The sequence below is a fragment of the Lampetra planeri genome, chromosome 35, assembly GCF_965212315.1.
Source record: "Lampetra planeri chromosome 35, kcLamPlan1.2.h2, whole genome shotgun sequence".
In the NCBI taxonomy this organism is placed as follows: domain Eukaryota; kingdom Metazoa; phylum Chordata; class Hyperoartia; order Petromyzontiformes; family Petromyzontidae; genus Lampetra; species Lampetra planeri.
In genome coordinates this window covers 3,658,137-3,679,554 of record NC_136141.1, presented here as the reverse complement: position 1 = coordinate 3,679,554, position 21,418 = coordinate 3,658,137, and the positions used below count along the sequence as shown (strand labels likewise).

Here is a 21,418-nt window from a genome sequence, read left to right as displayed (position 1 = left end):
TTGTCGGACAGCCGATTCCAATAAGATCGTCGTCACAATCGTCATCTACTCTTGTTACAACACCGTGATTGCAATGGCATCTTCGTGATCATTATCGTAACCAGCATCATCGCATACAGTCGTAACAACACCGCGACTGTTGAATCATCTTCATCATCGCCAGCATCACAAGCATCATCGGCATGATCATCATCATCACCATCATCACTCTATTGTAGCTCTGTTGTCACTGTTGTAACGACACCAGCACTGTGATGACACCACCACCGTCACCATTGTAATGACACCCTCAATCACCATTGTAATTACATCATCATCATCAATCATCATCATTGAGAACCAACAGCAGCGGCAGCAGCAGCACACGAATCTATCGCCCCCTTCAGAGCGCACGCACCGCGTGCATCCATTCCATCAGCTCTCTCCTCCTCTTCCTCCTCTCCCCCGAACTCTCTCCCGCCTCCACCATCCACACCGCGCATCACTCTGCCAGCTTCGGCACACGCGCGCACGCACGCACACGCGCATTCTCTCTTTCTCTCTCGCTCTCACACACACACACGTGCTCTCTCTCCCTCTCTCACACACACACGCGCGCATGCTCTCTCTCTCTCACACACACACGCACACACGCGCATGCTCTCTCTCTCTCACACACACGCACACGCGCGCGTCTCTGCGATTCAGAAGCGGGTCACCGCTTCCGAGCCAAGGGGGTGGGGGGTGTTAGTGGGTAACGTTTTAATCAGGAGCCCAAGGCTCATCGTCGCTCGATGGAAGATCTCCGGTATAAGAGGAGCAGCAGCATCAGCAGCAGCAGCATTTGCCACCGCGAGCACAGCGACCAGCGCAGCTGCCGGTAGACGGAAGGAGGGAGACGCGATGAGAATTGACTAAGGTCGCCGAGCGGTGTTGGCTGGCCGCCGCTTGGCTGGTTAGGTCGGTGGGACGACGCAAGGAGGAGGAAGAGAGGGAGGAAGGAGCAGGTGGGAGAGCGTGCTATGGGTTTCGGGGATGTATAGCAGCAGTGAGAGATCCGATGAGAGTGAGTAGAGAATACAATTATTTGTATCATCAGCGGAGGCGGCGGCGGAGGCTTTCACAATCGGCATCCGAGGCAGCGAGCGGTGGTCGCCTCTTCGTGCCGGTGTCATTCGGCGACACGAGCGTATGATTCGCTTTCGTTCTGCCGTCTAACAAAAATACATCGCCGCTTGTATGCGTGTTATTGGACGATTGTTTATCATTAACGCTGCCGCTACGCTCGTAACGATTTGTACAACAGTGGGGCCCTTCTCGAACAATGCCTCTTCATTGTCGCCGTTTGTATGATAACAATTATTATTATTAATGCATTAGTTAGTATAGGGAAGGAACTGCCTTCACACGATAATAATTGCTACTATTGTGTGTCACTGTCCGGTAGCATTCGGTTTTCACGTGTTTTTTTTCCCTTGTACGGGAACAATTCCTATCGGGTCCGATGACCATTATTATTATTGTATAATTGTAATCATTGTTTGGTTATGCGACTGCTATCATTGGCCGCGGTGTTCGATCACACACGACACCAAATGAAACACAACGCGTTTGTCGATAGCACTACCTCTTAAAAGGAGGAGAGAGGAGGGTGAGGCTGGTATAAATATATATAATCGGCGACGTTTCGGGCGAGAGGCCAGAGATATAAGTCATCAAATCATTTCGATTTAAAGCTTTCGTGACTGCAGGGATTCATCTTCTTGGTTCTTTCGGTAAAGTCACGTAGAAGGGAAATATTAAAATAATAAAAAAATAAAACATTATAAAATCATATCGGCCGCTACAGCTGTCGCGGAATAGAAGAACGGGGGGGAGGCAAGGGATATCGCAGCAGTGCCTTTGGCGTGACTGTAGCCTCGGTAGATATCTGGCTATAGATAGCTGGCCAGATCACACGGCGAAAGGAAAGGGTGTAAGAGCCACCACCACCATCACCATCATCATTAGCACCACCGGTAGTAGTGACACCAAGGACGGCAACCAACATGATGAAACGCAAGTTCAAGCTGCTGCTCGTGGCCGTGCTGGTGCTCGCCTGTTGCCTGCACATCGTGCTCGACCTCCTGCCCGAGCTCGAGAGGCGAGTGATGCGCGCGGACGAATGCGGTTGTGGCTCGGCGAGCGACGTGGCGCGGCGCTCACGGCACAACGCCGCCAACGACGGGGGCAAGGCGGCTTTGAGAATTCTACAGGACGTCAGCAGCGGCGTGGTCGGTGGTGGTGGTGGTGGGTCATCGAACAGCAGCTACCACCACCAACAACAACACCACCAACAACAACACCACCAACAACAACAGCTGCTGCGGCAGGCACCGCCGGCGGCTGACCACGGTGGCGACGAGTCATCTCGTGGCCGGAAGAGGATTGCGGGCGTTGATGGCGTTCCGGCAGGCGGCATGCAAGGGGTTAAGAAGAGGTCGAGGGATAATGGTGGTGGTGATGATGCGGAGGTGGTGATGGTGGAGGACTCTGCGTGGTCGTCTCTAGACGCGCTCTTCGCTCACCCTCTCTACACGGTGACCGTTCCGACGCCATCCAAGGAAGATCTTCTCTTCATCGTCGAGCCAGGAGCCAAATTTAATCCGAAGAGTAAACGCCTGGACAGCGATGGGTGGTGAGTGTGGATGATGTATGACGATGACAGCCCCACTCCACTCCCTCCTCCCCTCCCCCCACATCAACTGTGAACACAGTCATGACGGTACTAATGTGATTATCAGCTCGTGAAAGATGCCGCAATCGTCATCCGCCTCGCGCAATCGCCATCATTATACAATTATCGCAATCATCATCACCGCCACCGCCACCAACATCATCGTCATAACCATAATTGCACCACCACCATCATCAGCAGCAGCAGCAGCTGCTGCTATTGCAACCGTCATCAGCAGGAGGGAAAAGCACCGAAATTTCATCATTACACCATCACAATCCACTACAAATAGAATTGTCATCGTCAGCACTTGCACCACTGCAAACATAGCCAGCCACTGGAATTGTCATCAGCGCCAACATAGCCCACAATCATAATCCTATAACTTCACACTGCAAATTTGTTTAAGGGATACTGTATCTACACGTGTGTGTGTATATTCAAATGTATGTGGGGAGCGGTGGTGCAGTGGTTAGCGCGCTGCGCTACGAGCCCGGCGACCCGAGTTCGATTCCCGCTCACCGCCAACACCGGTGACAGCGATTATCTGAACCGATCCTGGGCCTCCCCTAGGTCGACTCGGCCTCAAATGAGTACCTGGTGCGGTGTGTAAACATCGCCACTGGGGAGACAAAGGCGGCCGGGCGTGGTGCTGGCCACCCACCCACCCCCTCGTGTTCCGTTCTGGCCTTCATAGGTGCTCGCTAACAGCACTTGCCACAATAGTCTGTTACAGGCTAAAGGGGGGATCTTTGTCTTTGTTAAACGAAGAGGATGCACCCCACTGCATTGTCTTGCGATGTTATGCATGCATGCATGTACAGTGTGCTGTGCGTGTCCCAGAGCAACGTTGCGAGCTTGCGCGAGTACTGTACAATGCAATTTGCGGGGAGCGGTGGCGCAGTGGTTAGCTTCGTTGGCTTTTCAAACCCGGCGACGCGGCTTCGAGTCCGTCAGCTCTCGCAGCACAACATCGGTGAGGAATATCTGAGCCGTTCCCACGGCCTCCCTCGAGGTCGACTCGACCTTAAATGAGTACCTGGTACGGTGTGGACAAAAAAATATTTTTTTTAACCCCCCCCCCATCAGCACTGTGGAGATAAAGGCGGGCGGCCAAGGAATGGTCACCCCACCTCGTGTGCCGTGTCGGCCTTCGTAGGTGTTAGCGAACAGTGCTTTGTCTTCGATGTTAGGATTAGGTACTTGGCAACCAGCAGCGTGAGAAACATTATCACTGATGACAACAAAACGATTAGAAACGTAATAGTCATTACAGCCAGCGCCTACCGTCCCCCCCCCGCCAGTCCCCCCTTTCCCCCGGGCACATATACACGTGTTTTCCGGAGATCAGTCTCGGGCGGCTCCGGCTGAAATGAAGCCGCTGCGTACATAATAAGAGCACTTGCCACACTGGCTGACGCGTTCACACACCCGGCTCGCGGGGGGCGGGGGGGGGGTCCTGCCGGGCGCAAACGTTGGGAGCAAATGCCGCTCTCCAAGGTACTGACTGGACTTTGCTAATTGAAAAGAAAACACACGAACACAACACGCGCACACAACACACGTATATGCACACACACACAACACACGCACACACCACACGTATATACACACACGCACACAACAGACACACGTATATACACACGCAGACACCACACGTACACACCACACACACACACCACACGTATATACAGACACACGCACACACAACACACGCATATACACACGCAGACACCACACGCACACACACCACACGAATACACACACACACAACACACGTATATACACACCACACGAATATACACACACAGCACACAACACACCACACACACACACCACACGTATATATACACACACAACACACAACACACACCACACACACAACACATGTATATACACGCACACAACACACGCACACAACACACACACCTCACACACACACCTCACCTATATACACACACACACACACACCACACACACATCACACACACCACACACATCACACACACACATCACACACACACCACACGCACACACCACACGTATATACACACGCACACACCACACGCACAAATATTCTCCTGTTGATTCCGCCTGAACGGGATGGAGTCTCGTCTTGCAAGATTCGCCTGGGCGACATCAACATTCCAAACGGCAACGAAATCTAAAACAAAGTCGACGAAGCGAGAGTGAAAACGGAGCGAGCAAACCGCGTGCGTTCACTATCCAGGATCAAGCTTGATTTGCCTTCTGAGACGGAGCTGAGTTGGGGCGGCGAGGCGCGTTTCGTAGGCCAGGTGCCCGGGGTCGTCTTTGTGCCGCCGTACAGGGATAGCTGCTACTGGGGGTGCCCCTTTTCAAAAGTGGGTGGCGGTGGTGGTAGCGTGCTTTGGTATGAAGGGCGCGACGATAACGATGATTTACACCATTGGAACCTCATTTGCCAGTAAAAAATATGATAATTGTTTTTTTACCCTTCTATCTGGCAACAAAACTGACACCTTTTTTTACAAGGAGTCATGTTTGCATAGACCACAATACCTGCAGCCATAATGCAAACAAATAACATATCTCTGATAATATATGCACTGTCCTGGACCAGTCAACTTCAAGGACAGTGCATATATTATCAGAGTTATGTTATTTGTTTGCATTATGGCTGCAGGTATTGTGGTCTATGCAAACATGACTCCTTGTAAAAAAAGGTGTCAGTTTTGTTGCCAGATAGAAGGGTAAATAACCAATTATGATAACGATGATGGCCATGCGTGGTGGAGGTCGTAGATCGTGGTGCTGGCCACCGACTCTCTCGTGTACCGTGCCGGCCTTCGTGGGTGTTTACTTCCTGACGGCACTTGCCCCAACAAGTCTGTTAACGCCATACGGGGGATCTTTATCTTTGGTCGTGGAGGAGTTTCGGTGATGAGTTTTTATATTTTCTAGAAATCCAGGAGAGCCACACTGAGTCGTAATAAGGCAATTATTGGCGAGGGTCCTTGTCACATTTGGGTTTTAAAAAGTATATATTTTCGGCTCATCATTTCTGAGCGTTTATACCACGCGGGAGGAAACCGGAGCGCCCCCCACCCCGCGCGCGAGAGAGAGGGGGGGGGCACAACGCTCTTGACAACCTGAATGTGAAATTGCAGTTGTTGCTCTCCATCTACATCAGCAGCCGTACGAAAGAATAAGAAGAATAATAAATGTGGAGTGCGGTGATCCCCTGACCCTCCCGCCGCTGCCTCCACGGCAGCTTTCGATGATTGCCAGGAGGCCACGTGAAGCGGCGTAGCCACCGCCGCCGCGTGGTGACGACGGCGCCGGTGATGGGAGCTGTGGACACTGGTGGAAGCCGCTTAGGGCTACAACACGAACGACTCTGATGATGATGGCAATGATGATGACAATGATGATGATGATGATGATGATGCAATGATGATGATGATGGCAATGATGATGATGATGGCAATGATGGCAATGATGATGATGGCAATGATGGCGATGATGATGATGGCAATGATGATGATGATGGATGTTCCCCCCCCTCCCCCGCAGGACGAGTGACCCTGCGGCCGAGCCAATCCCCGGCCCGCATGCCGCGGCGAGCCGCAGCCCGTACGACACGTACCCCAACTGGCTGCGGTTCCACGTGGGGATCACGCGGCGGGCCATGTACGGGCGCCGGGCGCCAGTGGTGGCCGCCCTCCTGGGCGACCTGCTGAGCCAGAAGATCGTAAGTGTGGGTACGCGGGCATTTTCCTCTCCTACATTCTGCACACACCACGCCACGTCAGCGTGACGCCACGCCATGGCGACGCACGTCACGCCGTGTCATGTCACGCATCGCCACGCCACGCCACACCATGCCGTGTCACACCACGCCACACCACGCCATGCCGTGTCACACCATGCCATGCCGTGTCATACCACACCACGCCATGCCGTGTCACACCACGCCACACCACGCCACGCCACGCCACACCACGCCATGCCGTGTCACACCACACCACCCCATACCGTGTCACACCACACCACCCCATACCGTGTCACACCACACCATGCCACGCGATGCCACGCCAAAATTGCCACATCATGCCGTGCCACGTCACATCAACCGACTCCAAACCACCCTACTGCTCTGGTCAGTCACACCACGTCCTTGCGATCACGCCACACCGTACCACACATCACTCCGTACCACACATCACACCGTGTCACGTTACACCCGCGCCACGCCGCACGTGTTGCTATGCTTTACACTAACGTTGCTGCTTCTGCTGCCGTTGTTGTTGTTGGTGGTGGTGGTGGTGGCGGTTCAGTTGAACTCGGGGTGCGAGTTCAACTCCCTGGTTGGGAGCCGATAACATGAGCCCCAACTTTGTGTGGAAGTCAACGGCGGTTTGTTCCTAATGGGTAGACCAGCCCCCGGCCATAGGAATGTGGAATTCCCACCACCGGTGCCGCAATCCGTGTTGGAGCATGAGATCGCCTTCAATGTTATGAAACTTGTGGCAGTGGTCAAGCGAATGGCGATTTAGTCGCCGTGGTCACGTCGTTGCCATTACACCGGCGATGGTTTCGTGGTCAGGCCGTCCCCACCGGGGAGACGGAGCGGTGAAATCAGCTCGCGGATCGGGTGGATGGGTTACAACGTGGCAGCACCGCGAGGAGTGGCGGGTCGACGGATTGGGGCAGGCCCTTCATCCAGCAGTGGAGTGACCATGGCTGCTGATGATAACACTGGTCAACAAAAAACAAACATTTTTTTCTGGCCTGGACTTTTGCAGCTGTTTTAGACTAATTTCAGGGTGCTGATTCCAAATCTGATCTCAGATTTGCTCTATCACATCCATTTTTATGCTATTGGCATACCCCATTTTCATTGATTTTACCCGAAATTAACTCTGTCACTTATGATTGCAAGTTGTTGCGAGTCAGTGACTGCTTTAGTGTTAAAATATGGTGCTGTATTTTAGGATAATGTGTTTATAATATCATTTTATGTAGATATCCACATTTATTTAATATTTTTCTTCCAAAGTTTTTATTGAAAATGCAATATTTGATATCTCAAAAACCTGATGTGATAGACAAAAACTGATGCCAGATTTGGAATCAGCACCCCAAAAAATACATTAAAACCGTTGGAATACCTTATGCCAGAAAAAGCGTGTTGACCAGTGTAATGACGATGATGACGAGACCTGGCAGCAATGAAAACTGTAGCGCATATGCAATGCAGTATATATATATAGACTGGTTATATAGACTGTATATATTCCAGTGGGGGTAGCTATCGAGTGTGTAGGCAGTACAACTGCACCAGGGCCCCCACGGGTCTGGGAAGCGAGAGGGGGGAGGGGTAGGGGAAATTGGAGACGGGGGAGGGGGGAGGGGGAATTGGACAGGAGGGAGGGATGGAGGAGTGACGATGCCCAATTCGATTTAAATCCTCGGCCAGGTTCTGCTCTCCCCCCGCCCGTCCCCCCAATAATCACATTAAACAATGTTCTGGATGAAAACAGACCGGTGGATGATTGAGTTTAAAGGCGTCGACCACGGGAGACAGAACGAGCTGTGTGACCAAGCAGCACGCTGCTGTGGCGAGGAGACCGCTGCCTAGAGGCGTGCCGGTTAGAAATGGGAGCCTAGGTTCAATTCCCAACTCGGGCACCTCTCGCTCTCTCTGTCTGTGGAGGTTGTATGTTCTCCCTGGTGTTCTCGGTGGAGTTTCCCGCCTGGGTTCCTCCCCCAGCTTGAATAAAAGCAGCAGCAGCAGCAAGAGCATCAGCAGCAGTGTAGAAGAGCAGGCCAAAAATTCCCTCCAGACCTCCCTCTACTGAAGGCCCCTTCTGGCAGCAGCTGAGTGAGAAAGCAATTGCAGGGCATGCACCTTTTAGCTGTATCTTTGGCCGGGACCAGCCTAGCGAGTTTCCCACGTGGACTTTGACTCGCCTGAGGACGTCGATATACCTGCAACTAAACTCAAACAGTAGAAACGTCGTTTTTTTTGTATGTTACCAGGTAAGGACCACTGAGTTATACGGCTCTTTTTTTTCAGAAGCGACCTGGCCACAAATGATAGCTCAAAGAGAAGAGGCTTATGTGGATTTCTTTTTTAGCAACCAAATACTCTGAACGCACGTTTCCAAATGTGGAGGCAAAAAACCGGAGGACCCATCGACAAATTTATGCTACCACGGGGAGACAGAGACACGCAAACTCCAAATATACAGCACCCACGACCTCCTGTATACCAGGCGAGGTAGTTAACGTCTCCTAGCCACTGTAACTGGCATCACTCGCACACATGCAGTAGCAACATCGTCCCATTACTGCGAAAACCTGGCAGGACCCTCCTGAATAAAATAAAAACAAGTCTCGAGACTCAACGCAACGGTGGCGAGATGTTAACTACCTCGCCTGGTATACAGGAGGTCGTGGGTTCGATCCCGACCCTGACGCCTTCTATATATTTCGGGTTTGTATGTCTCTTTCTCTCCCCGTGGTCGCGTGGATTATCTTCCGGCTTTTCCCTTCACATTCAGAAAACATGCGTTTAGAAGATTTGGCTGCCATACATTTCCACATTTAAAAAAAGCCAACTTCCTTGAGCTGATGATTTGTCGCCAGGTGGCTCCAGCTCAAGTTGGGCCTTACCTGGTAAAACAAAACAAAAGATGTAGTCTTAATAGTGGGAGACGCTCCCGGGTCAACAAGCCCGTGGCGACATCGACCACGCTCTGTGCTGCACTGCCCCCGAGTGGAGACAGCGGGGACAGACCACGTGGGGAGTGAGCGTCACTCACAGCGCACGGATCAATCAGGGTCCCCGGGCGTCCACGACTATACACAAAGATCCCCCATATAGCCTGCGACAGACTGTTTGGGCAAGTGCTGTTAGCGAACACCTAATGAAGGCCGGCACGGCACACAAGGGGGTTTGGGTGGTGGCCAGCACCACGCCTGGCCGCCTTTGTCACCCCGGTGGCAATGTTTACACACCGCACCAGGTACTCATTTGAGGCTGAGTCGACATAGGGAGGCCCAGAACCGGTTTTGATATTCGTCACTTGGTGTTAGTTGGCCGTGAGCGGGAGTCGAACCCGGGACACCAGGTTCGTAGTGCAGCGCGCTAACCGCTACACGACCGCTCCACGACTATACACCCACTGCCACACAGCTACTAATACACACTCACTACGACACAGCTACTAATACACACTCACTACTACACAGCTACTAATACACACTCACTACTACACAGCTACTAATACACACCACTACGACACAGCTACTAATACACACCACTACGACACAGCTACTAATACACACTCACTACGACACAGCTACTAATACACACTCACTACTACACAGCTACTAATACACACTCACTACGACACAGCTACTAATACACACTCACTACTACACAGCTACTAATACACACTCACTACTACACAGCTACTAATGCACACTCACTACTACACAGCTACTAATACACACTCACTACGACACAGCTACTAATACACACTCACTACGACACAGCTACTAATACACACTCACTACTACACAGCTACTAATACACACTCACTACTACACAGCTACTAATACACACTCACTACGACACAGCTACTAATACACACTCACTACTACACAGCTACTAATACACACTCACTACTACACAGCTACTAATACACACTCACTACGACACAGCTACTAATACACACTCACTACGACACAGCTACTAATACACACCCACTACTACACAGCTACTAATACACACTCACTACGACACAGCTACTAATACACACTCACTACTACACAGCTACTAATACACACTCACTACGACACAGCTACTAATACACACTCACTACTACACAGCTACTAATACACACTCACTACGACACAGCTACTAATACACACTCACTACTACACAGCTACTAATACACACTCACTACTACACAGCTACTAATACACACTCACTACTACACAGCTACTAATACACACTCACTACTACACAGCTACTAATACACACTCACTACTACACAGCTACTAATACACACTCACTACTACACAGCTACTAATACACACTCACTACGACACAGCTACTAATACACACTCACTACGACACAGCTACTAATACACACTCACTACTACACAGCTACTAATACACACTCACTACGACACAGCTACTAATACACACTCACTACTACACAGCTACTAATACGCACCACTACTACACAGCTACTAATACACACTCACTACGACACAGCTACTAATACACACTCACTACTACACAGCTACTAATACACACTCACTACTACACAGCTACTAATACACACTCACTACGACACAGCTACTAATACACACTCACTACTACACAGCTACTAATACACACTCACTACGACACAGCTACTAATACACACCACTACGACACAGCTACTAATACACACTCACTACGACACAGCTACTAATACACACTCACTACTACACAGCTACTAATACACACTCACTACTACACAGCTACTAATACACACTCACTACGACACAGCTACTAATACACACTCACTACTACACAGCTACTAATACACACTCACTACTACACAGCTACTAATACACACTCACTACTACACAGCTACTAATACACACTCACTACTACACAGCTACTAATACACACTCACTACTACACAGCTACTAATACACACTCACTACTACACAGCTACTAATACACACTCACTACTACACAGCTACTAATACACACTCACTACGACACAGCTACTAATACACACTCACTACCACACAGCTACTAATACACACTCACTACTACACAGCTACTAATACACACTCACTACTACACAGCTACTAATACACACTCACTACTACACAGCTACTAATACACACTCACTACTACACAGCTACTAATAAACACCACTACTACACAGCTACTAATACACACCACTACTACACACGTGTAGATCTGGCTTAGAGACCCCCACAACATTTTGGATTGAAATCCTGATTATTATCATTTAAAACATTTTAATTGCAAACATTTTCCTCGCAGCGTTCAGTTGGTGCTCATGATGCTTTAAATACAATATTAACAGTAGCCTGGTTTGGGCCACTGGTACATGGTGACGTCACCATGGCGCTCGTACCAAGCTAGGTGCCCCTCGAGGCCGTCGCGCGAAGTTGCCGACGGCTCGCTGCTGGCAGGAGGTCACGGGACTGAGGTCACGGGTTAGAGGTCACGGGATAGAGGCAGGTGCCGTGGGTTGACTGACTGAGATGACTGCCAGAGGCACCACCCACCCACCCGTGCTCCCCGCTGGCCACCACCACCACCGCCGGCCACAACCACCACCGCCGGCCACCACCACCGCCGCCCACCGATGAACAACAGCGCACGCGGTTGCACCGTTGACACTTGAAACGCCGCGCCATCCGGTCGGTCCGCACGCACACCGCGTGACCCCACTGCCGTCCGTTCTGTGTGCCACCCTTCCCCGACCCCTTCACCACCCCCCCCCCTTCCTCTACCCCCCCCCTCGCACTTCCCGATTCAGTCATGAAGTCGGGCGGCACGCAGCTCAAGCTCATCATGACCTTCAAGAACTACGGCCAGGCGCTCTTCAAGCCCATGAAGTAGGTGCCAGCACGCGTCGTGCCGGGCTCCACTATAGTAGCCACCCCAGCAAGCGTCACGCCGGGCTCCACTATAGTAGCCACCCCAGCACGCGACACGCCGGGCTCCGCTAGAGGAGCCACCCCAGCACGCGTCACGCCGGGCTCCACTATAGTAGCCACCCCAGCAAGCGTCACGCCGACGTTTATAATAAAAAAAAAACGTTGGCGTGTGGCCGGAAACCGTCGGACCAACGTTGCCTCGACGTTGGCTCAACGTTCCATCAACTTTTGGCCAGAAGACGGGGAATGGGGAAGGGGTTGTCCCCATTTAATGCCTTGCACCAGGGCTCATTCGAACCAGACTGGGGTATGGGGGGTGGGGGTATGAATGGGTACACTCCCAGTTTGTCGATTGTCCGGTCGCTTATTGGTGGGGTAAAGCGTGGGTACTCACACCTCTCGGAAAGATGTGGGGCAGCACCTTGGCCTTGAATGAAGGTGTAAGCAGCAGCAGCAGCAGCAGCATCAGCAGCAGTGTGGAAGAGTAGGCCAAAAATGCCCTCCGGAGCTCCCTCTACTAAAGGGCCTTCTGCCAGCAGCTGAGTGAGGAAGCACTTGCAGGGCATGCACCTTTAGCTGTATCTTTGGCTGGGACCAGCCTAGCGAGTTTCCCACGCGGAAATTTGACTACCCTGAGTATGTCAATATAGCTGAAACTAAACTCAAACAACGTAAAGTTTATTGGTATTTGACCAGGTAAGGCTCACTGAGCTACGTAGCTCTTTTTCAGAAGTGACCTGGCCACAAATGACCGCTCAAAGAAGTGGGTTATCGTGTGGGAATTTATAGCAGCCAAATGCTGTCAACGTGATGTCGATTCTAAGTGTGGAGAGAAAAATCCACGCCACCACGGGGAGAGTAAGAGACACGCAGACTCCAATTGTACAGCAGCAGGCGTCAGGGTCGGGATGGAACCCACGACCTCCTGCGTACCAGGCGAGGTAGTTAACATCTCCTAGCCACAGTGATGATGATGAGAGAGAGACGCAAACTCCAAATATACAGCAGCAGCAGGCGTCAGGGTCGGGATCGAACCCACGACCTCCTGCGTACCAGGCGAGGTAGTTAACATCTCCTAGCCACAGCATAACGAATGACAAAAAAAGCTCACTGCTTGAGTACGAGTGCTCCCGCTCCGTCTTCTACCCACAGGCAACGGAGGGACCAGCAGACGCCGCCAGATTTCTTCTACTTCTCCGACTTTGAGCGGCACAACGCGGAGATCGCCGCCTTCCACCTGGACCAAGTGCTCGACTTCCGCCGCGTGCCCCCCGTGGTGGGGCGCCTCGTGAACATGACGCGCGAGATACGCGACATCACCAACGACAGCAAGCTCATCAAGACGTTCTTCATCTCGCCCGGTGAGGTGGTGGAGGGGGTGGTGGGGAGGTCCGTCCGTTGTGTTGGTCCATCCCTCTGTAGCTTGCTCCATCTGCCCGACCATCCGTTGGTTCGCACACCCATCCGCCGATCTGTTGGTGTCTTGCTTTGTCCATACATCTGTACATCTGTCCCATTCGGATTGTGCATCACTCCCTGAGTCCGTCAGTACGACCATCCGTACGTCCACTCGTCCATCCATCTTCGAATCCATCTGTCCGCTTTTTGGTCTGTCCATTTTTCCACGGCTTCTGTCTTGTCCGTTGCTTTGTCCACCCATCCCTCCGTCCATTTATCCGTCCATCCATTCGTCCATCCGTCCACTCGTCTGTCCACCCACACAGCTGTCAGCATGTCCATCATCCATCCGTTAAGCTGTCCATCCATCCATTCGCGAGCATGTCCGTCCATCCATGAGTTAGCTTGTTCACCCATCTATCAGTTAGTCTGTCCACCCATCCATCCGTTAGCTTGTCCACCCATCCATCCGTTAGCTTGTCCACCCATCCATCCGTTAGATTGTCCACCCATCCATCCGTGAGTCTGCCCATCCTTCCGTAACGTCTGCCCGCGTGTGCGCGCTTGAGCAGCGAGCAACGTGTGCTTCTACGGCGACTGCTCGTACTACTGCACGACGGAGCACGCGCTGTGCGGGCAGCCCGACCAGCTGGAGGGATCCCTCGCCGCCTTCCTGCCGGACACGGACATTGCGCCGCGCACCTCCTGGCGCAACCCGTGGCGCCGCTCCTACCACAAGCGGCGCAAGGCCAAGTGAGCGCCCGAGTCCGGTCGCGGGGTTCGAGGCGGTGGTGGTGGTGGTGGTGGTGGTGGTGGTGGTGGTGGAGGCGGTGCCGGTGGTGGTTGGTGGTGGTGGTGGCGGTGGCGGTGGTGGCGGTGGTGGTGGTGGCGGTGGTGGCGGTGGTGGCGGTGGTGGTTGGCGGTGGTGGCGGTGGTGGTGGCGGTGGTGGCGGTGGTGGCGGTGGTGGTGTTGGTGGTGGTGGTAACGGCGGTAGTGGTGGTGGTGGTATCGGCGGTGGTGGTGGTTGGCGATGGTGGTGGTGGTGGTGGCGGTGGTGGTAACAGTGGTGGTGGCGGTGGCGGTGGTGCTCGCTACCGCCACAAACCCGCACGTGGTCGATGCCGGTGTCGCATATCTGAGCAGGTCGGGGGCCTCCCCCTGCGTCGACTCGGCCTCGTGCGAGTAGCCGGTGCGGTGTTTAAACGTCGCCGCTGGGGAGACAAAGGCGGCCGGCCAACCACGCTCATCGTACCACCGATTAGCACGGTTGGCTACGTACGGTGCGAAAGAAGTTCGACGCGCAGTACACACACGGCCACCCACCCCATCGTGTGCCACAGCGCCGGGCTTCACAGGTGCTGCTCGCTAACAGCACTTGCCCCAACAGTCCGTTACGGGCCACACGGAGCACTCGTTAGCGGTGCGGTGCGCGCAAATATTCCGGGGAGACAAAGGCGGCCGGGTGGGCGTGGCGTTGTCCACCCCACCGCCCCCCTCGTGTGACGCGTCGGCGACCTTTGCCCCGACGCCCTGCGAAACCTAGACGGGCACCTTTATCTTTTTTTTTTGCGCGTGACCCCCCCCCCTCTCCTTGCCCCCCCCCACCCCTCCACCACCTCCACCCCTCCGTACCAGCTGGGAGGTCGACCCCAACTACTGCAGCGAGGTGCGGAAGACGGCGCCGTACAACTCCGGCACGCGCCTCCTGGACGTCATGGACATGACGGTGTTCGACTTCCTCATGGGTGAGCCGAGCCGAGCGTCCGCGCGCGACGCGCCGCTGCGTGCCCCCCCCCCCCCCCCCCCCCCCCCCCCCCCGATTCGCCGCCGTGCGACCTCCGCTGTGGCCCAGGCCGGGGGCCGCCAGTCTCTGACCGGCGGGCGGTCGCGTCCGTGACTTTGCAGGCAACATGGACCGGCATCACTACGAGACGTTCGAGAAGTTCGGCAACGAGACGTTCATCATCCACCTGGACAACGGGCGCGGGTCAGCGGCGCCCTGGATTCACTCACCCGCCCCCCCCCCCCCCACGATCGAGTCGACCGCTCACTCACTCGAGTCGTCCACTCACTCACTGAAGTCGCCCACTCACTCACTGAAGTCGTCCACTGACTGAAGCCGTCCACTCACTCACTGAAGTCGCCCACTCACTCACTAAATTAGTCCACTCACTCACTGAAGTCGCCCACTCACTCACTAAATTAGTCCACTCACTCACTGAAGTCGCCCATTCACTCACTGAAGTCGCCCACTCACTCACATCGTCCGATCACTCACTCACTCACTGAAGTCGCCCACTCACTCACTTAATTAGTCCACTCACTCACTGAAGTCGCCCACTCACTCACTGAAGTCGCCCACTCACTCACTTAATTAGTCCACTCACTCACTGAAGTCGCCCACTCACTCACTGAAGTCGCCCACTCACTCACTTAATTAGTCCACTCACTCACTGAAGTCGCCCACTCACTCACTGAAGTCGCCCACTCACTCACTTAATTAGTCCACTCACTCACTGAAGTCGCCCATTCACTCACTGAAGTCGCCCACTCACTCACTTAATTAGTCCACTCACTCACTGAAGTCGCCCATTCACTCGCTGAAGTCGCCCACTCACTCACTTAATTAGTCCACTCACTCACTGAAGTCGCCCACTCACTCAATGAAGTCGCCCACTCACTCACTTAATTAGTCCACTCACTCACTGAAGTCGCCCATTCACTCGCTGAAGTCGCCCACTCACTCACTTAATTAGTCCACTCACTCACTGAAGTCGCCCATTCACTCGCTGAAGTCGCCCACTCACTCACTTAATTAGTCCACTCACTCACTGAAGTCGCCCATTCACTCGCTGAAGTCGCCCACTCACTCACTTAATTAGTCCACTCACTCACTGAAGTCGCCCATTCACTCGCTGAAGTCGCCCACTCGCTCACGTTGTCCGATCACTCACTCACTCACTCAAGTCGTCCTTCTCACCTGCTTAGCCCTTGAGCCAAGGGGGCTGATTGATTGGTGGGTGTCACCTGGGGTGGAAGACGCTACCAGAGTGTCCACTAGGGGCAATGTCCACAATGGGCAGAACACTTCGTGTGGATACTGTCTGTCATATAGACACTGTTTTGGCAAAACAATATTCTTTATCGCACATACTGCAACACCCTTATTTAATTACAATTTTTTCATGGACAGCTCCCACAGTGACATTGCTATCGTATATTTTTGTGATCCCGAGATAAAACGCTTCGTGAAAATGTGTGTTAGCATTTGCCACCCGAAGGCGTACTGATAAAACTATCTCTGGGGCAATGGTCCAATGACCAGATTCTTAACCAACGATTCATTCACTCATCCATCCACCCACCCACTCATTCACTCACCCATTGACTCACTTCACCAACCCACTCGCTCACTGACGCGACCACTAACTCACCCATACATCCACCCACCCACTCATTCATTGACTCATTCCCTCACTCACCCATGAACTCACTCACCCACCTGCTCACTCACTCACTGACCCGCCCACTAAGTCACCCACTCACCCACACACCCACCAACCCGCTCATTCACTCACCCATTCCCTCACTCACCCATTAACTCACTCGCCCATTAACTCACTCACCCAACTGCTCACTCACTCACTGACCCGCCCACAAAGTCACCCACTCACGCACACATCCACCAACCCAGTCACGTGTCGACCTTGACCAGGCACGTGATGGAACTTGTCTTGTCCTGCAGGTTCGGGAAACACTCTCACGATGAGATGACCATCCTGGTGCCTCTGCAGCAGTGCTGCTGGTAAGATGCACCACGGCTCGCCATGAGCACGATGATTTAGCACGATTCATCATGATTAAGATCTGGAAGAGCGTCTCAAATTATGTTGTAGAGAGAGAGAGGCTTTGTAGAGCTTCCTCGAGCAGCGGAGGCCCTTCCGCCAAAAGTGGCGTGAGCGAGCACTTGCAGGGGCTGCGCCTGTATCCATTTCGCTATCCCGCATATCAACTGTGCTTAACTTCTCCTCTCCCTCCCCGCCACCATCACCGCCACCATCTCCACCACCACCGCCACCATCACTACCACCACCGCCACCATCACCACCACCACCGCCACCATCACCACCGCTACCACCATCACCACCGCCACCATCACCACCATCACCACCACCGCCACCATCACTACCATCACTGCCACCTTCACCGCCACCATCACCACCATTACCACCACCGCCACCATCACCACCGCCACCATCACTACCACCACCGCCACCTTCGTTACCACCACCGCCACCACCACCACCACCACCCCCACCGCGCGTCCTCCAGCATCCGCAAGTCCACCTACCAGCGCCTGCAGCTGCTCGCGGAGCCCCGGTACCGGCTGAGCGCCGCCATGCGCGAGTCCCTGAGGCGCGAGCCGCTGGCGCCCATCCTGATCGAGGCTCACCTGCGGGCGCTCGACCGCCGCCTGGGCCTCGTGCTGGACGAGGTGCGGGCCTGCGTGGCCAGGCTCGGCATCGACGCCGTCGTCCTCCCAGAGCCGCCCGCGGCGGCCGTGGCGGCGGCGCCGCGAGGCGCGGGCAAGGATGCAGGAGGGAAAGGAGGTGGAGGAGGTGGAGGAGGTGGGAAAGGAGGTGGAGGAGGTGGGAAAGGAGGTGGAGGAGGTGGGAAAGGAGGTGGAGGAGGTGGGAAAGGAGGTGACGGTGGCGCCGCGGCGAAAGCCGCCGCAGCCGCGGCACGGCGGAGATAGCCGTGCCGACGGCGCTCCTCCCACGGGATGTCGTTGCCGGCGGCGTGGCGACGTCGCCGCGACGTTGGAGTTGGCCAGAGGGAGGAGGCCAAACGGGGCCTCCCGGCGTCTCGGGAGGGCTGCTGCGTCTGCGCGGCGCAGAGACGGGGACGCGTCGCGGGAGGGACGGGGGAGAAATATCTCCCGAGGGGCGACGAGCTGCGCCGTCAGTCGTGTTCGGTTTTTTTGTCTCGTCGCGATCGCGCAAGCTCGCGGAAGCTCGCGGGTTTCTTACAAAAGGCTTCGTCGGGGAGAGGGCACCGCACCGCCCCGGTGAAGAAGACACAAACTCTAAACCCCCAAGGGGCGAGGTGGCAACTGGCCCGGGCTTCCGCGACGATGGATTTGAACGACGGCGGCGCGGCTGCACGTGGCCGGTGGGGGGGGGATGCCTTCGTTTCTCGCCGAGTCATTTTTTTTGTTGCCGGCTCGACTGGCGGGCGTGAGGGCCTGGCCACTGGCCGCTGGCCGGCGCCGGGCCCGATTGGTGTGTGTGGGCCCTGTTAGCCGGCCAACGCGGTGGTGCGGTTGGGACTGGTGAGAGTTCCGGAGTGTGGGGGAACGGCAGGGGTGGGGGTTCCGGCTGGCAGAGGAGGGGTCACGTCCAGTTCTCTTTTCATCTGTGCCCCCCGCCCCCCCCTCCTTAATCGCACCGCTCTCCCTGGCTGCAGTCGTCCTGTGCTGCGTTCCCACGGGCGAGCGGCTAGGAGCATGCCGGGGCGAGCGGCTCGCCCGACGACTCCCCGAGCTCTCGCGTGGCGAGGCGGAGCGGCGTTTTGCCGTTGCGCTCTCTCCTCGCTCGCTCGCCGCAGGGATGGAGGAAGTGGGGGGGGGGCCTCTTTCTCTCGTTTGCTGGTGGGCCTCCCTCCAGTTGCGTCGGATCCTCCATTGGCTGCCGCCTGCTTTGTGGAAGGGGTCCAGTGGGGGGGGGGGGGCGTAGGGGGGGGGGGGTCGGATTTAGACAGCGGCGCCAAAAATGGGGGTGATCGATCGGTGGTGAAATTCTCAAAAAAAATGTATCGAAATTAGATTGTATTTCTTTTAACTAAAATATGTATTGAAAGAAAATATATAATATAAGTTGGGATGCCTATTGGGAGTTTTGTTTTTAGTTGTTGAGTCATTTTTAATTAGCGGCGCAAAAGTTTTTTTTTTGTAAAAATATTTTTAAAAAAAGAAGAAGTGACGACAAGTGACAGACACAGAACCACCCGCGGTTGGTTTCGTCGCGATGGGGAATTTGCTTCCGTGGGTTTTCCTCTCCGTTCTCGCGGCTTACGATCGCGGGGAGCGGTGCCCACGGCTAGCGAAATGTGCGACGTGGTGGTAGTGGTGGTGGTGGTAGTGGTGGTGGTGGTAGTGGTGGTGGTGGTCGTGGTGGTGGTGGCGGTGCGGAGGGCACGCGCGTGCCTGGGTAATTTATTAGCGACGATGGCGAGCTCCGTCGCTTCTCGTGCAATGGGAATCTGTCGATCGATCGGGACGGCAGTGTGTAGGGGGGGGGGCTGGGGCTGGGGGGGTCGAGGGGGGGTGGAGCGGGAAAAAAATATCGCAGTGGCAAAACGAGAGTTTTTCGGCAAAATAAAACTTCGCTTAAACCATATACACACACACAGATAGCAAAATAAAGATCCCCACCCCGTATAGCCTCGAACAGACTGTTGGGGCAAGTGCTGTTAGGGAGTAGCACCTATGAAGGCTGGCACGGTACACGAGGGGGTGGGTGGTTAGCACACATGCCCGGCCGCCTTTGTCTCCCTAGCAGCGATGTTTACTCCGCACCGCACCAGGTACTCATTTGAGGCTGTGTCGACCTAGCGGAAGGTCCCGGACCGATGTGTGTCTGTACTGTATGTTGAACTTCTTTCGCACCGTACGAAGCCAACCGTGGTCGTCGGAGGTGCGTGAAAGGACAACAAACTAAACACAAAAAATCTTTTCTAAAGAAATTATTTTTCAATCGACACGATTTAAAAGTGCGTTCCAGACGGCCGCAGAAGCGCCGAATCTGAAAGCGGCGCGCGATGGCGGTCACCATCATCTTTCGTCCATGGCCAACCCACAGCCCGCCGCTGCTGCTGCTGCTGCCGTTGCTGCTGCTGTTGCTGCTGCTGCTGCTGCTGCTGCCGTTGCTGCTGCTGCTGCTGCCGTTGCTGCTGCTGCCGCCGCTGCTGCTGCTGCTGCTGCTGCTGTTGCTGCTGCTGCTGCTGCCGTTGCTGCTGCTGCCGTTGCTGCTGCTGCCGTTGCTGCTGCTGTTGCTGCTGCTGCTGCTGCTGCTGTTGCTGCTGCTGTTGCTGCTGCTGCTGCTGCCGTTGCTGCTGCTGCCGTTGCTGCTGCTGTTGCTGCTGCTGTTGCTGCTGCTGCTGCTGTTGCTGCTGCTGCTGCCGTTGCTGCTGCTGCCGCCGCTGCTGCTGCTGCTGCGAGGATAAGCGGAGTTAGCGTGCTTGATGGTTGATGCTCATCGACACCACTATACAGCCGTACACGTTGACGCGGTTTTAGTGTTTTTTTGCGAAAGCATTTTTTTTTGTGTGTGTCAACTCTCGTTCCGTTTAATCATGCGGCCTCGTCCGAGGAGCGCCGCTGCTGGCCCAGGTGATGGCCCCGGCGCACGGCTCGGTTGTGCGGTGGAAAACGAGCGGAAGAAGGAGGAAGACGAGAAAACAAAAACGACGGTAGAGAGGAACAATTCCGTGGTCGGCGCTGCGGCGGCGGCGGCGTCGTGTGAACGTCGGTTCGCGACGCTCTGCTCTTTGGGATGGGTTTTCATTTTCATTTTGTTGCACTAGAGGGGCGTGCGACGCGGATGTGGAACCAGCGCCTTGCGCGCAGGGACTAAGCG

At 54.4% G+C, this 21,418-nt stretch overlaps 1 protein-coding gene across 1 annotated transcript; it reads left to right on the top strand.

The window, feature by feature from the left end:
* Positions 1-621: 621 nt before the first annotated feature.
* On the top strand, positions 622-19,486 carry LOC144730280 (extracellular serine/threonine protein kinase FAM20C-like). The gene is made up of 10 exons (XM_078610965.1): positions 622-2,656; positions 6,251-6,438; positions 12,262-12,340; positions 13,535-13,743; positions 14,353-14,533; positions 15,417-15,526; positions 15,687-15,768; positions 17,527-17,586; positions 18,114-18,430; positions 18,464-19,486. The coding sequence occupies exons 1-10, from the start codon at positions 2,028-2,030 to the stop codon at positions 18,535-18,537; spliced, it is 1,929 nt and encodes a 642-aa protein (XP_078467091.1). The 5' UTR covers positions 622-2,027; the 3' UTR covers positions 18,538-19,486.
* The last annotated feature ends 1,932 nt before the right edge of the window (positions 19,487-21,418 follow it).

What these genes read in the sequence shown, in the direction of transcription:
- LOC144730280 (XM_078610965.1), top strand. Translation starts at nt 2,028, where the DNA reads ATGATGAAACGCAAGTTCAAGCTGCTGCTCGTGGCCGTGCTGGTGCTC. An exon ending in CGCCTGGACAGCGATGGGTG is followed by an intron (nt 2,657 to 6,250) that starts GTGAGTGTGGAT and finishes CCTCCCCCGCAG; the next exon opens with GACGAGTGACCCTGCGGCCG. An exon ending in TGGGAAAGGAGGTGGAGGAG is followed by an intron (nt 18,431 to 18,463) that starts GTGGGAAAGGAG and finishes GTGGGAAAGGAG; the next exon opens with GTGGAGGAGGTGGGAAAGGA.